Source organism: Labeo rohita, unplaced genomic scaffold (assembly GCF_022985175.1).
Source record: "Labeo rohita strain BAU-BD-2019 unplaced genomic scaffold, IGBB_LRoh.1.0 scaffold_580, whole genome shotgun sequence".
Taxonomy (NCBI): domain Eukaryota; kingdom Metazoa; phylum Chordata; class Actinopteri; order Cypriniformes; family Cyprinidae; genus Labeo; species Labeo rohita.
The window spans coordinates 1-16334 of NW_026129504.1; the positions used below are offsets into that span (position 1 = coordinate 1).

Sequence of the window (16334 nt, forward strand, 5' to 3'; positions counted from 1 at the left end):
TGAAACCAAGATTGATTTGCACAAGACTGCAGTGGACAAGAAGCATGAGAGTCGCATGAGATTCCTTCGCTTCCTTCCCAGACTGTCACTCCCGTCCAAAAAAAACATGATTGATTTGCTCAAGACTGCAGTGGACAAGGCACTAGAGAGTGATAATGGGCACCTGGATCTTTTTCTTCGATTCCTTCTTGGTTTGTCACTCCAGTCCAATCAGCGACTCTTACAGGGTCTGTTGACACAGCAGGATGGAAATGACCAAATCAAAAAGGAAATAGTTCAGTACATCAAGCAGAAATTTGAAGCTAATCTGTCTCCAGAGAGATCCATCAATCTGTTCTACTGTCTGAATGAACTGAACGACCAAACTCTGGTAAAAGACATTCAGACCCACCTTAGCAAAGGAAGTCTCTCATCTGCTGATCTTTCTCCTGCCCAGTGGTCTGCTTTGGCCTTTGTGTTGTTGACATCAGAGGAGGAGCTGGAGGAGTTTGAGCTTCAGAAATTCAAGAAATCAGACGAGTGTCTCATTAGATTATTGGCAGTCATCAAAACCTCCAAAAGAGCTCTGTAAGTTGATCATTTTTGATTTCATCTGAAAAAATACATTTATCTAGGGTTCCCATGCATCCTGGAAAAACTGGAAAAATAATTACTGATTTTAGTCCTGGAAAATGTGTGGAAAAATATAAACATGTCATGAAAAATCATGTTGCTGTGGAAGATTATTATAAAAAAAAAAGTTCTGGTGTTTTTTTTCATCTGAGAATGAAAAGTTTTATTCTCCATGAAACTTAATGTTAGTAGCAGAAAGTGCTTTGTTCAGGGATGCTGAGGTTTGATATATGAGAAGAGTTAGGGTTGCAATGGTATGAAAATTTCATATCCCGATTATAGTGACCAAAATTATCACAGTTGTCAGTATTATCACGGTATTGTTAATATGTGCTGGAAATGTTCAAAAAGTACTGACACATAAATCACATCACCGACTTTTATATTTAAAATCAACAAACAACAAATAAAATTACTTTTGGTTTGCCTAATCAGTAAAACAATAACAGTACCAATCATGTTCAGATTTTAAATGACAACATGACTGACAACTTATATGGCATGTTCAAATATCTAATGTAAATTATCAAATAAAGCTTTAAAAAGGTTTCATAAAAGGTAAACCTCACATTTCAGCCTTTAAATAAAGAAAAGAGTTAAGTCAAAATGATAACTGATTAATAAATGATTATATGTATTTTATCTGCTCCATAAATCTTGGTAACTTATCTGAATTGTTTAAATGTGTAGAATCCACATAAGCTTGTTTAGCTGGTCAAAATTGGGCATGAAAATTCGGTCTGTTTTTTGGCCAGACAAAAACTGAATTACAACTGCTTCTGTGAACTTTGTGGATAAAGCAGTATTGCGATCAACACTACTTTAGATATTAGATGTAGTGAAAATGAAAACAAAATGTCATCATTTTTTTTTCTGAAGACAGTCAGAACCTTCAGAGGTACATTCATACACTGTAAAAACAAAAGTTGAGTTAACTTAAAATAATAAGGCAACTTATCGCAAGCGCTTCTTTGAGTAAACTCTACAAACAGGGACAGAAGTCCACCCAACTTAAAAGATTACATTAAGGTTACAAGTTGACACAACGTAAATAGTCATGTTTACCTAATGAATTACAAAACTAAATATTTTTTGTTTACTCAACACAAATAGGCCTATTATCTATAGGCCTACACTGATTCATTTAGGCCATAAGGTGAACCTAGAAAAAGTGGCTAGAAATCACTTTTCGTTCCCACGTCTGGGCACTACTTTTTTAATGAATTTCTGGATAGACAACAGTCTTATGGATTCTATGTTAAAAGTTCTCCACAAAAAATACTGCAGTTTTTTGTCAGGATGCAAAAATGTGTATAATTAGGAATTTACAAAAAACTAAAATCTCATGCTGCTAGTTTGGCCTGTAACTTTATTAATACGCATTTAATCAACACAAAACATATGTCAAATCCACATTTATACATGTAGCTACATATCTGAGACAAGTATTGGTGCATTAATCAACTCAATTTTGAAGGAAGACCATGAAATAATGCAATTTTTTTTTTATAACGCACTTCAACTTCACAGATTGGCACCAAATAAAACTGAAGAACAAATCGAAACAAACATTTTTGTTATGTTTTATTCATCAAAATGTTCAGTAGGCACTTAGGAATCACACAAAATTAAAGATAAAAACAGTTTTTGGGTGGCCACGGGCATGTCATACAAGGAGAGTCATTTAGAATTCTCTTTAATATCAATTCCGCACTATAAAGTGTCCTTGTGTTCTCTGTAGTACCAGCTATTCTACTTGCTGTGCTTTCACCGTCACTTTGACTAGTTACTTCCGTTGACTCAGTTGTTTCTGTACCTGATGGATGAGGTATTCTGTCTACCAGCTTATCTGCAGAAAGTGTCTCAACAAAAACCAATTCACTGATGTTGCGCTTGTTGGGAGAGTGAAACACCAGCTGGGGGAAATCACGGGACAGCCTCCTCTTCAATTTATCCTGCCTGAAATACAATAAATTATGATCACAATCACAAAATATAAATCTCACACACAAAAAACATTGTCAGCTTATTATGATAAAATAGGATTATGTGTATATTATTATTTATTAAATTTTTTCTGAGAAAAAAAGTTTGCGTAAATGTTTATTCCAAATCTGCAAAATAAACTTATGGTATTTAAATTACCTGTAGTTTTAAGCATCAAGATCTTCATGGCTTTTTACAAGATTTAAAAACATTCTTCTTAGCCGTGTCATTGTCATTACCTCTTGGTTTACAATTATTCGATGGCGGATGATTCTCTCAGAGAAGATCTTGTAGCTGACATCATAGGTTGGCTCATTTCTATTAAAAGCATCAAATATTTTATGTTCTGTAACTATTACACTGGCTTCTATATTTGGAATGCATATATTGTGTGCATGTACAAACTAAAAGCAACTGACAAACCAATTGAGTATTTTTTATTCTTCAGAAAGAAAATACTTACAATAAATTAATTTAAATATTCTTTTGCCCTCACAAATGACTACACAATTTATTATGATAAATTTTTGTAACAAGCGGTCCATGTAGATTAATGATTAATTTCTTTTCAAATTAGCAATCATTCAAACCAATTATGAATTATTTTAAAACGCAATATAACAACTTACTGTTCTTCTGAGGTCTGTGTATTTGTTCCAGTAGACTTTGTCAAGAACCTGGTGTACTGTCTGTAACAGGACTTGTGATATCGTACTTCAAGAGACACACAGTCTTTGTCTTTAATATGCACAAGAATGCTAGTGTCTTCCTTCATCTCAGCTGCTTTGAGCAACTGGCCTGTAAAAAAACAAACATTTAATTAAATGAAATTGTAAATAAATATGTATTTAAAAAAAACATAACAGTTCTGACTGTTCATGCATACGTGTATGCAAAAACTGACTGCACTATAAACATTATAATGTACATGTAATGTAAATATTGATGTATTTGAAAGTTAGTTATGGTTCTCAGCATATGGCATATAACTTTAAGTTCAAACGTGTGCTTGTGTGCTTTATACCTGCCGACAGTGTCTCCGCTTGTGAAAGATTGTCCTTCTGGCGTTTGCCTGCCACAGTGATGTACTTGTCCGTTTTCTTGCAAACCCGAACACTCGTTTCTCGGCCGCATCCAAGCGCTTTTTGTCAATAAAACGCCGGTAGCAAGTGGAGTGAAACCCTGCGTCTTCGGGCACACGGTCAAACGCGATTTCTAGACAATGTTTGTATGTTTCTGCTATTTTCTGACTCTCACCCTTGCAAGTCAAGCCACCGTTTGATGCAGTTTCTAAATGTATTCCACCGTGTGCGTGTAAAATCCTTCGTTTCTTCTTTTTTTATGGACGTGAGATGCATATAGCATTGTTTATAAACCCTTTTACTGACTTTTGGTGGAGGTCTGACAATAATTTCATCCTCTTCACTACTCGATAGTGACGACAAGGGCGCTGCCATCTTGGACCATGTTTACATGTCGTTCCGACGTTATGCCATCTCATTGGTCTAGCGGCAAGCACGTGACGCAAAGCCGCATCTCTCACCTTTAAAAAATGATTACGCGAGGATGGGACTATTGCCAACTTTATACACTTGTAAAAAAATAACTGCTGGATTATACATGGAGAACTTTTATTTTTTCATTCTATACCAATTGATCCTTTTATTGGAATAAAAAGAATGTAGTGCCCCATATATGGGAACGGAATGAAACGAAAAGCTGCTTCACCTTACGGCCTAATTATTTACATAGTCTTAATAAAGAAGAGAACATAACAAGGGTCAAATAACTTTTTTTTTTTTTATTTAAACATTTTGTGTCCAATGCACAATATATGCAATGACATAACAGTATCAAGTATTGCCTTTTAACTTCTTAACATTTTACACTAAACTGTATGCTGTCAGTGGATAGAAGTCATTCAGCATGTCTGGATCAAGAACATGAATGTCACTAAAACTGCTTTCATTTATCTCAAAGGACCTGAAATGTTCAAGATACCAGGCTGACATTTTTTTTTTTTTTACAAAGGAATGACACATCTTTGGGGGTCACTACAAAGTTCAGTATTTTAAGTGTTAAGGTTCTCAGTTTCAGTAAGGACAGAGTTTCTTAAATCTTTTGTTGTGTGAGCTTTGTGTTTCCTAGCATTAAGGAATTGTGTATTAACATTTTCAAACTCACACAACTCACATTTAAATGATGGTGTGGCAGCATGACAAATGTGATTTTAATGCACCTTGTGTCCTGAATGAGCAGACACAATCTGAATATAGGCAAGGCCAATTTGTGCCTTTATGACCACGTCCATGACGAAGCCTGTAATGCTTCACCAGGACCTCTGTGTCAGAATGTGAAAATTTACAATGTTTGCACTGCATTTCCACCTGTTTAATATTTTACTTTTTCAATCAACATTTTTCATCAATTTCTCCCTAAAATATTTCAGCTAGCTAATTACATGTATGTAGATCAAAGTCTGAATACAGTTTATTGGGAGCTGTTAAGAGGTATGAGCAAAACTAATACCTTATGCAATTTTTCCCCTTATTTTAAGTATTGATTTAAAAAAAAAAAAAAATACTCGGTTTTTCCCCATAGACAACCACATCTCAACACTTTATGTATGAAGCACCCAAAATAAAATCACTTTTCCTAGCTGTACCACTGGCAATCTCTCTCAAAACTTGAGATGTGCACAATGTTCTTGTACTTTTAAAGTAATTGCAGGACGATATCTACATTTTGTAAACTCATATTACATGACAAATAAAACACAGTAGATTTAAATATATATATATATATATATATATATATATATATATATATATCTACATACCAGTGATTTTAAAGGAAAATTTGTTCAGGCACGACAGCACTCCTTCGCATCGGCTTTGAAAAGCAACACAAAGTGCATGACGACATCATAAACAACCTGCGAAACAGATTAGGCCGTCAGTTTAAAAAGAGCACAACGTTGATTATACATGGCAAATAGAATACAGTCGATTAAATAAAAAAACAGATAACTACTTACCAGTTATTTTATAGTACAGCTAGATTGATTAGGCACGACACCATCCTTCCTTCAGCACTGGCAAGCACTTAAAAGTGCGCGAAAACAGAAACACACTGCGAAATAGAGTAGGCTGTAAGTTTGGGAAGAGCACGTTCATTTTACATGGTAAATAAAATACAGTGGATCATAAAAAATGATAACTACATACCAGTGATTTTAAAGGAAATCTGTACTGATCCGGCACGACACCACTCCTCCTTCACAGCTTTGAAAAGCACTACAAAGTGCACGACATAAGAAACACGCTGCAAAATAGATTAGCCGTCAGTTTGAGAAGAGCACAACGTTAATTATACTCGGCAAATACGATGCAGTTGAGTATAAAAAATGATTAATACATACCAGGCATGACACGACTCCTCATCAGCATCAACTTTTTAAAATCTGCGTCACAGCCAAAGTACACGAAGTCTTAAAGTGCGCATGCGTTTAAGGTTCAAACTGCGCACGCGCTAACAAGAAACGTTAGATTCAATGAAAACTTAAACGTCTTAGTTAGATCAACAAAATATTGCATGTTTATGTAACCCTTTCTTTGTTGGTGTGCCCCCCCAAATGGCTCTGCGTTGTGTTAATGTAAAGAGTGAATGAGGAGGACACCAATATTGTCGTTGAATCAAAGCGGAGTAGCTTTCTTTGTTTATTGGGATCTTTCTCCACATCAGTCACTTTGCAGCAAAACAGCATCTTCCTTCACATCCGCCACCGAACTGTAACATTCTTCTCATAAGAAAACAGAGCTGTGTCAGTTAACAAGCAGCATCAAAATAATTCCAATATACATCCAATTGTTAAAAGGAAATGATATAGTAGTGGCTGCACTTAAATGGACACTTTTCACACTGTTACAAACTTACTCAAACACAGGATAATAAACCTCAACATATTACAAATAAAGATAAATGTTAGAAGCATACAGATTACAAAGAATAAAACCCCAAAAATACTCAGATAAAGCTCAACACAATACAATTGCCCACATGGAATTGATAAAACACAAATAATAAACCATTCACCAAAAATAAACACACATATGTGTTAGTGAATACTTTAACAACAATATATTTCTTAAACTGGGATGGATGGCTAATATAAGTAAACAAATATAGCCGATTTTACAGAGAACAGGGCAACCCTTCCTACCTTCTCATAAGAAAACAGAGCTGTGGCTAAACAACAGCTCCACCCCTGTAATGAAGGCTCACACAACAATGAACCACAGCTCCCCCTAAGGCTGGGTGGACAGGAATTTTATCATGAATTATCAAACTGGTAATTGTTAAAAAAGTATTTTAAATGATGATGGATAGTCCATCAAATGTCCACTCAAATGTTTGCAGTAAATGTGAACAGATAATCAGCTAAATAGTGATTGTGATTTATTTTAATGTATAATTCCAGCCTTTCTATAGTAGCAGTAATACCAAATACTGGGTTATTGTGGTTCTCACTGATAGGCAGCTGCTTTCAAACATTCCTGTGCATATTTTTGTCAGCACTCTGTAAAGAGCATTGTTTTTTTACAACATGTTTTTACAGCATTGTGCATTGAATCCAATGTTGAGCACTTGATCACAATGGTTAGAGTGTTTAATTAGAATTCAGTCAGTAATGCTTTTCCTTGAACCCATGGAACTAGCACTTTTAAATGTATAATTCATTGTAATTAAAGCTATAGAAGAAATAATATAGTAACTATTTATATTTAGCAAATGTATTCAATCTAATTATTCTGTAATCTTATTTCCCTCATAGGCTAAATGATTGTGGCTTAACAGACAAAAGCTGTTCAGCTCTGGCTACAGTTCTTGGATCAGATACCAGTCTGAAAGAGCTGAACATGAGCAATAATAATCTGCAGGATTCAGGAGTGAAGCTGCTCTGCACTGGACTGGAAAATATGAAGTGTCATTTGGAGATACTGAGGTAAGTTTTGTGACAACAGACAAAAATTGAGCTCAACAAAAACATAAGGTGAAAAACAGACTTAGATAATGAACAAGTCTGTATGTTGTGCTTTTATGTTTATGCCTGCCATAGTGTTTTTTTTTTTTTTTTTTTTTTTTTTTTTTTTTTTTTTTCTGATTTGGTCTGTCATTGACACTGTCCTAAGCTGACACATTATGCTATACCATTTACAGAATGTATTTGGTTATGTTCAAGGTAGGTATAACTTAACATGCATTTGATGGTTCATTTGTATTTATGATGATGCATATCTGTTTGTATGTATAATTGGATATGAAAAGCTAAGATAAGATGCTTTTAGACTATTATTATTTGTACATTTTAGCATTACATTTACTGATAAAATATACTGTTCAGGGTTTTCCTCTTGATGTCTGGACCATTGTTATTTTTTGCTTTAAATAAGTGTCTTTTAAAACAAACAAACATACATGATGAACAGAAACAATTTAACTAGTAAAGTCAAGACACATTTGTTTATATAGCACTTTATACAATACAAATAGTTTCCAAGCAGCTTTACAGGTATAAACAAGAAAATAGTGAATTAGTGATGCAAACAGAATTCAATTCTGCTGTAAAGCAACTCTAAAAAGACAATAGTAAATAGTCATTATTCAGTTAAAATCAGTTCAATGTTGAATCAGTTTGGTTCAGTAAATATGTAAAGTCCATCAATTTAAGAGTGAGTTTAATTCATTTATAAAGCAGCTGTGAGGTAAACAGTGATTTCATCATCAGCTCAGTTCAGTTCTTATCCAACAGTTTCATTTTTAGCATTTTCAAAATATTAATTAGCCATTTGAATGAATTGGGGATTGTGTGACTCACTCATTAAGACAGTGACTTGCCGCCACCTACAGGTGGTTTGGATACATTTTTAAAAGCATCATTGCATTAATATTAATGCATTAATATGTTAAAAAGGGGAACCATTTATCTTATAACATTATTTATGCATTTGCAATTTTAATGATAAAATAGCAAATAATTGCAATCATTTTATTTTATTGATGTTATTGATAAAATGTAAGAATTTTACAAATGATGATGCATACATTTATTAAGGTTAAGAAAATATTGCCCTTCATTAAGCTAAACAGTGTCCTAGAAATCAATTGAAAGCAAATATCACAAATATACTGCTGAAAGTAAGATTCTAGAGCAGTGATGAAACTATTACTACAGAAAGGAACTTTTTGCTCGGACAAGTGAATGATTATGTCAAGGCTTAAGTCGGGCCCTATATCTATTGGACAGATACAACAAACTATTTCTGTTAGGGTCTCTATCATCAAACATAATGGCAAATTAGTTTAACAACATAATTCAGGATAAAGTCTCAATGAGGAACATCAGAAGGCCAAGTCCTAACTGTGGATGAAAGGAGGAGCTGGGGATGGAGGAGGGTAGTTGGCTCCTGAACGAAGTGATTTGTCAATACTGAATAGACCTTCTATAAGGAAGTAGTGATAGGTGTTGTATTCCTATAGGTAGACATAGATCAGCTGAGAATCAGATGATACAAGTTTGAATGACGTGACCTGCCAGATCTAACACGACACTTATTTACTGTAAATAAGCAGCACATCATCTGCAGCTCTTGTAGTGCTTTACATCTTCAGCAGTGTAGAGAAACAACACACATGGAGCAGAAATTACGTGAATGAAGCATGTTTGGCTCTAGATAAATATATTAGGATGAGTCTAAGGGCACTAATGGCATCAGAGAGGGGGCCCGACACGATGCTACTGAGGGGAATCACTTTTGACCTAAAAATTTTCATTTTGAAAATTGTAGCTTCATTGGAAAAGTTAAGTGGTTGTAAAAAAAAATACAAATATAAATGAACAAATATTCATATTTGTGGTCCTCGTGGTAAAAATTGCCACCATCAAAATAATATTTTTTGATGCCTGTTGTCAGACTCATTGTGAAAAGAAAAATCTCACTGGATTATTACATATAATGGCAAAATGTTTAAATAAACCTGTAAAATGTGAATGTTTCCTTCTGACACACTACAGCAAAAGACAGAAATAACTGACTTTAAAACATTTTAGCTGGTGAAAATACTAGTGGCTTAAGACTATTGCACAGTACTATATAGAACAAAAATATATGACAGTGGTTTTATTGAAAAGGAAGTTAAATTTCAGGTGTTCAGTCTCTTTTGACCATGAAGAGCACAAGTTTACCTCACAAATGAAAAGCATTAGAAGGTTAAAGCTTCAAAGTGACTGTAAGCTGGAGATACTACAGTGAATTCATGTCTAACAATTTAAAGTTCTCTTCTTTGTTTGCATCGATATTTAGTGTCAGATTTTGCTTTACAGTTTTAGTTCATTTGTATAAGGAATAAAATGTAATTCTGTTATGAATTTAGGTAATTTCTAGAATAACTGATTAATCATCTGATTGTGACATTTTCATTCTGGTTCTAGGCTTTCAGACTGCAGTATCACTGAAGAAGGTTATAAAGCTCTGGCTTCAGCTCTGAGATCAAACCCTTCACACCTGATAGAGCTGGATCTCACAGGAAATGATCCTGGACAATCAGGAGTGAAGGAGCTCAGTGATTTACTACAGGATCCAAACTGTCAACTCAAGACACTGAGGTGAGATGTGATGCTGTAATGCAAAATAAATTATATGCAGGCAGTTTATTTATAAAAAAAAATATTTCATTAATATAGTTTGTAAATCCATCCCTTTCACAGTGCTTCAGAGTCGGATGTTGTTGTTTTTTTTTCAACAAGTTTATTTATGAAGTGAAGTTTTCTTAATTTTCCCTTGAGTGTTTGACATGTATTAATACTAACATTACTAAGTGGGAATAAGCTAGGAATTTATGTAATCAATTTCGCTTTCGCCAACCTAGGGATGCCAATTAATGAATGAATGAATGAATGAATGCCTTTTATTGTCACTGTACACATATACAATGTACATTTTATACATGTACGATGAGATTAAGAGCATCTCACTACTCAGTGCAACATGTAAAAGATATATATTTACAATACAACATAACAAAACTTACAGTAAATAACCATAGTAGTGCAATATAGGGGATAGAGGGGGGTAGAATGAAATGGATTAAACAGTTTGTACAATAGCGCAAGAGAGATTTACAATGAAATTGCACAGCAATTGTAAAAGTTATTGCACATTGATAAATATATTCAAGGTAGATATTCACATTCAACTGTCAAAATATTATTGCACAATGAAATGTATAATGCATAAGTCCAGTGTAATTCAAGTCAGACTGTGTATATGCATGTGTGGAGTCAGTGCAAGTGTAAATTAAGAATGGTAATGGCTTTTGAGAAAAAACTATTTTTAAATCTTAGCTCTGATGCAGCTGTAGTGCCTTCCTGAGGGCAACAGGTTAAACAGATCGGAAGCAGGGTGTGAACTGTCCTTAAGTATGTTCTCAGCTCTGCTGAGGCAGCAGGAGGTGTAAATGTCCAGCAGGGAGGGGAGAGGGCAGCCGATGATCTTTTGTGCTGCTTTGACTACCCTCTGAAGCCTCTCTCTGTCTGCCATGGTGCAGCTACCATACCATACAGTAATGCAGTATGTCAGCAGACTCTCAATGGACGCACGGTAGAAGGTCAACAACAGGCTGGAGTCCAGATTGTGCTTCCTCAGGAGAACTCTCAGGAAGTAAAATCTCTGCTGGGCCTTCTTAATAATTGCTGTGGTGTTCACTGTCCATGAGATGTTGCCTGAGATGATGACACCAAGAAACCGGAAAGTATGGGCTCTCTCCACACACTCGCCATTGATGTAGAGTGGGGCTAAGTTGGTGCTGTGCCTCCTGAAGTCAACAATGATCTCTTTGGTTTTCTTGGTGTTCAGAGCTAGGTTATTCTCTGAGCACCAGGTTGCCAGCTTCAGGACCTCCTCCCTGTACGCTACTTCATCACCTCTCGAAATGAGTCCGACCACTGTGATGTCATCAGCAAATTTCACAATAAGGTTACTGTCATAGGACGCACTGCAGTCATGGGTGTAGAGACAGTACAGGACGGGGCTCAGCACACAGCCCTGTGGAGAGCCGATGCTCAGCGTGCGGATGGATGACAAGTGAGGGCCAAGTTTCACAATCTGGGGCCGGTTAGTAAGAAAGTCTTTTATCCAGGCACATGTGAGAGAAGGGAGGCCAAGAATGTCCAGTTTGTTAAAAAGTATGTCTGGAATTATTGTATTGAAAGCTGAGCTGTAATCCACAAAGAGCATCCGAGCATAGCTCTGCTGCTGCTCCAGGTGGCCCAGCACAGCATGGAGGGCTAAGGCGATAGCATCCTCTGTGGATCTTTTTGTGCGATATGCGAACTGGTGGGGGTCGAAATTTGAGGGAAGATATTCCTTGATGTGACGAAGAACCAGTCTCTCAAAGCACTTCATGATTACTGAGGTGAGGGCCACAGGACGATAATCGTTCAGGCTGGTGATGGGAGACTTCTTCGGTACTGGAATGATTATGGCAGATTTTAAACAGGATGGGATGACTGCCTGGGCTAAGGAGAGGTTAACGATTGCAGTAAAGATGAGGGCGAGCTGGGGGGCACATGCCCTCAGCACCTTGCCAGGTACTCCGTCTGGGCCAGCTGCTTTCCTGGGGTTCACTGCTAGTAGCACCTGTCTGACATCTTGCTCTGTAACAGTGAGTGGAGTGGTGCAGGAACCAGATGAGGGTGGTGGTTGGAGTGGGAGCAGTGCTGAAGTAGATGAGTGCTGTTGTTGTTCTTTTTCAAAGCGGGCAAAGAAGCTATTCAGCTCCTCTGCTAGCGGTGCACTCAGGTCTCCTGTTGTCACATGACAATCTCTGTAGTTAATGATGTCACGAATGCCCTGCCACACCTCTCGTGTATTATTGCTAGATGTGACTCAAATCTCCTCTTATGGTCCGTCTTGGCTTTTTTGATACCTCTTTTCAGGTCGGCTCAGGCAGCTCTGTACAGGGCTCTGTCGCCTGACCTGAAGGCAGCATCGCGGGATTTGAGGAGTTTACGGACCTGGCTGGTCATCTGATTTGAAAAAACATGGACGTTTTTTATCCACAGTCACATTCCCAATGCAGAACTTAATGTAGTCTAGCACCGTTCCTTTGAATGTTTCCAGATCCTGATGTTTAAACATGTCCCAGTCTGTCTGTTCGAAACAGTCCTGCAGTCTAAAGAGTGCATTGTCAGGCCAAATCGTTACAGATTTTGTAGTGGGCCTAGTGCTGCGAATGAGGGGGGTGTAGGCTGGGGAGAGCAAGAGGGAAAGATGGTCTGACCGGCCGAGGTGAGGGAGGGGTATTGCTCTGTAGGCGTGCTTTATTAGAATAAACATGATCCAGAGTATTCTCTCCTCTAGTTGAACACTTCACATGCTGATAAAAATTTGGGAGTACAGACTTCAGATTGGCCTTATTAAAGTCTCCTGCAATAATATGAACACCATCAGGGTGGGCCCGCTGCTGTTCGTTCATGGTGTTTAGCAGGAGCGAGAGGGCAATGTTTACGTTTGCTTCGGGTGGGATGTACACAGCTGTGACGATTACAACAGTTAATTCTCTCGGTAAGAAAAAAGGCAGACATCTTACAGACATGTACTCAAGGTCCGGAGAACAATGTTTTTCAATAATTGTCCTGTTGTTGCACCAGTTGTCATGTACATAAACACAGAGCCCCCCTCCTCTGCTCTTACCAGAGTCCTTTGTTCTGTCCCAGTGTAGCAGAGTGTGACCTGCTAGCTGCATGCTAGCGTTGGGTATACCCAGGTGTAGCCAGGTTTCTGTTATGATCAATAAGCAGCAGTCTCGAACATAACGATTTCCAGCGAGTTGTAGTTCTAAATAGTCTGTTTTGTTTATCTGGGATCTGGCGTTGGCGAGATACAGACTCAGCAGAGGTGGCTTGTACGGTTGTTTTATTAGCCTTAGCATAACACCAAACCTACAGCCTCGTCTCTGCTTCCTCTCCCTCCTCCGTCTGCGCCGCCTCCTAGAGCCGACAACAATCCACGGAGACCCCGCTGGTCTCGCTATCTCATCAGGGATATTGTGTGTGTAATGAAAAACCTTAGATATTGATGTCTGGTGTTGTTTTCCGATATCTATGAGGTCCTGACGTGTGTAGTGTGCATTCGCGTAACCACCATTGCACAAACAAACAACAAAGACGTACAAAAATAACAAAAAAGAGCACCAAAAAGGAGAGCCATAAGCCGCTGCGACCGACCATCGCGCTGCCAAAACAGGATGTGACATCATGAAGTGTAGTGAATTTTAAGGTAGTGAATTTAACTTTCACCAACCTAGGGAGGTGAAATAGATTAGTGATGGGTACTCATTAGGGCTGGGTGGTATATCGAGTTCTGGGGATATATCGATATGATTCCTCAACGCGATGCGGGATTATCCAATATCTTTCATATCGATATGGTTTGAGGCCACACGTGCGTGCGCGTTCTGCGCGAAACAGACCACTCCAAGGTAGCACACGACATGGAGGAACACGCAGCGCCAGTCAACACAGAAAATGTACTGGGGCCGGTTGCACCAGCTAGACTTAAAAAAGCTGGGTGTAAGCCATACGCTGGGCTTTGCAACGTCCAACTTTACGATAAATATTTACACCTGTTGCACCAGCTAAAACTACGACGGCGTAGACGATGCGCATCCATGCAAACACATTGTCCCGCAGTGATAGTTGAGACGACACCCACGCTGCAATGGCTACAACTACTAATATAAAACTGAATTACTCAAGACATTATAACAAGTGAAGTCACCGCGAAATAATTTTATTAACTTGATATATTCTAATGTCCGCGTTTTTGTATCTGAGGTCTCCCTGCACATTCCCATGACATAATTTTTCAGACTAACACTAAAAATAAAGGCGACAGGTTAAGTAAAATATAATGAATGTAATACAATACTTCTTTCTATATCTTTTTTTTTTGCTATGGAGTTTATGTACAACAAATCTTTCCTGAGGTAAATGTGAATTTACGTGACAATTGTGCATTTTAGCCTCTTGACATCTTTCTGTGGCTGAAAAACCACATTTATAAATTGTAGAGTTTGTAATAGAATTGACAGAATTTAAAAGCTGATACTTTATTTCTGATTAAAAAGTAAGCACAAAACTTACTGCGATTATTGGATGGCAGGAACGCTGCAAATGATGAGACGAATTAAAGACGTTAAGTATTTCCAAGCATTTATACTGTCCCAGCAAGATGTCGAATAGAAATATTAAGGGATACTTTAAGACAGTTATATACCGTTATCAGCATGATAAAGTAGATTCGTCTCTCGTTGTTTCTGAGAGAATTTGTGCTGTTAATACAGTGTTAGCCGTAGTTTCTTTTTTACTTTCACTTTTATAACTCTTGCGCAAAGTTTGAGCGTTGCTTGCATGTGTTGCTTGACCCCTCCTTAGAATAATTGTTTATAGGCCACATTATCCTACCTGAAAAGACCATAAACATTACAGTTGGCATCTGCAATAGGTAGTTAAAAATGAATCATGTCTGAGCAAATCGTGACTTTTCACTTTACGCCTATATATTTGACTAGGCGTAAAATTTAGTCTCAGACGTAGCACTACGCCGAGATGGTGCAACGGGTATTAATTCTACGCACGACTTAAAGCGCATTTTACTTCCAGCTTAGTCTTACAACCGGCCCCTGTACTGTATTTATTTATTAAAGATTTTTTTATAATTTGAAATGTTGTGCAGCTTATAGTGTTAAGCAGGAGAAACACCTGTACTGTATTTTATTTATCAAAGATTTTGTGCAGCTGTTTATTTGTTGTGCCGCTGCTTATTTGTAAAAAGGGAGGGAAACTCCTGTGTTTAAATTTTATATTTTGCTCAAAAAATGTTTAATAAAGGCTTTGACTCTCAAGTAACCATTTATGGAAAAATACCAGACATATACAGTATTGTATACCGTCATTCCTCCTAAAAATACCGAGATATGAATTTTTGCCTATATCACCCAGCCCTAGTACTCATGTCACAGCTGACGTTATGATTCTTGGATCACGTGTCAATTAAAAGGGGTTATGGTTATGAGTACATCACATAAGAAAGATTAGTTGGGATCTCTAACTTGTAGAACCTCTTCTGTATTATCAACACAAGGAAGACACAAGTTGTAATAAAATACATTTTATTAACAAAAGATAGACAAGAGTAATCAACAACTACTAAATGAATACCATGATTGAAAAAGGAATAAAGTGCAAAAGATGCATTATGCTTTTAATGTATCAGTGATTACGTTGGGAGTTGCTATGTCAGAGCTACGTTATCTGGACAGATAAACTGTTGGTACTCTGAAACAAACAAGGTGAATAACCTCACTATGCATCAAACAACTACATGTAAGATTTGTTATCAACTGCAATCAGCTATAATAATATCTAATGTAAATTAGAAAATCATGTACTGATAATATACAACAAAGCCAAGGTCTCTGGAAGAGGTTTGGAAGTGATATTTACATTCGCTGTGGTTGAGTGAGCAGTCCGGTGGCGGCGACTTCTTCCACTGGTTGTGCTGGTGGCAGTACAGTGGGGAAAGGAGCAGGAATCCATTTCGACAGCCTTGAAGATGAAGCGCTGTAGGATGCTGATCTCCTGGAGCACCAAGGGTCCTATGATCTGGAACATG

General features: G+C 37.2%; 1 protein-coding gene and 2 long non-coding RNA genes across 3 annotated transcripts in view; 1 reads left to right on the forward strand and 2 right to left on the reverse strand.

The window, feature by feature from the left end:
• Positions 1–25: 25 nt before the first annotated feature.
• The window catches only part of LOC127161203 (ribonuclease inhibitor), a 49225-nt gene continuing 32916 nt past the window's right edge, over positions 26–16334 (forward strand). The window contains exons 1-3 of the mRNA XM_051103834.1: positions 26–567; positions 7433–7603; positions 10091–10264. Of these exons, the coding sequence (XP_050959791.1) occupies positions 56–567; positions 7433–7603; positions 10091–10264 (857 nt within the window). The 5' untranslated portion in view covers positions 26–55. The remainder of the gene's footprint in view (positions 568–7432; positions 7604–10090; positions 10265–16334) is intronic.
• LOC127161205 (uncharacterized) lies at positions 2352–4056 on the reverse strand. The gene is made up of 4 exons (XR_007826993.1): positions 3623–4056; positions 3228–3396; positions 2838–2916; positions 2352–2571 (listed from the first exon to the last, which is right to left on the reverse strand). It is a non-coding gene; the product is annotated as an uncharacterized LOC127161205 (long non-coding RNA).
• Positions 5458–6082, reverse strand: LOC127161206 (uncharacterized). Its single transcript, XR_007826994.1, has 4 exons — positions 6020–6082; positions 5826–5922; positions 5636–5730; positions 5458–5533 (listed from the first exon to the last, which is right to left on the reverse strand). It is a non-coding gene; the product is annotated as an uncharacterized LOC127161206 (long non-coding RNA).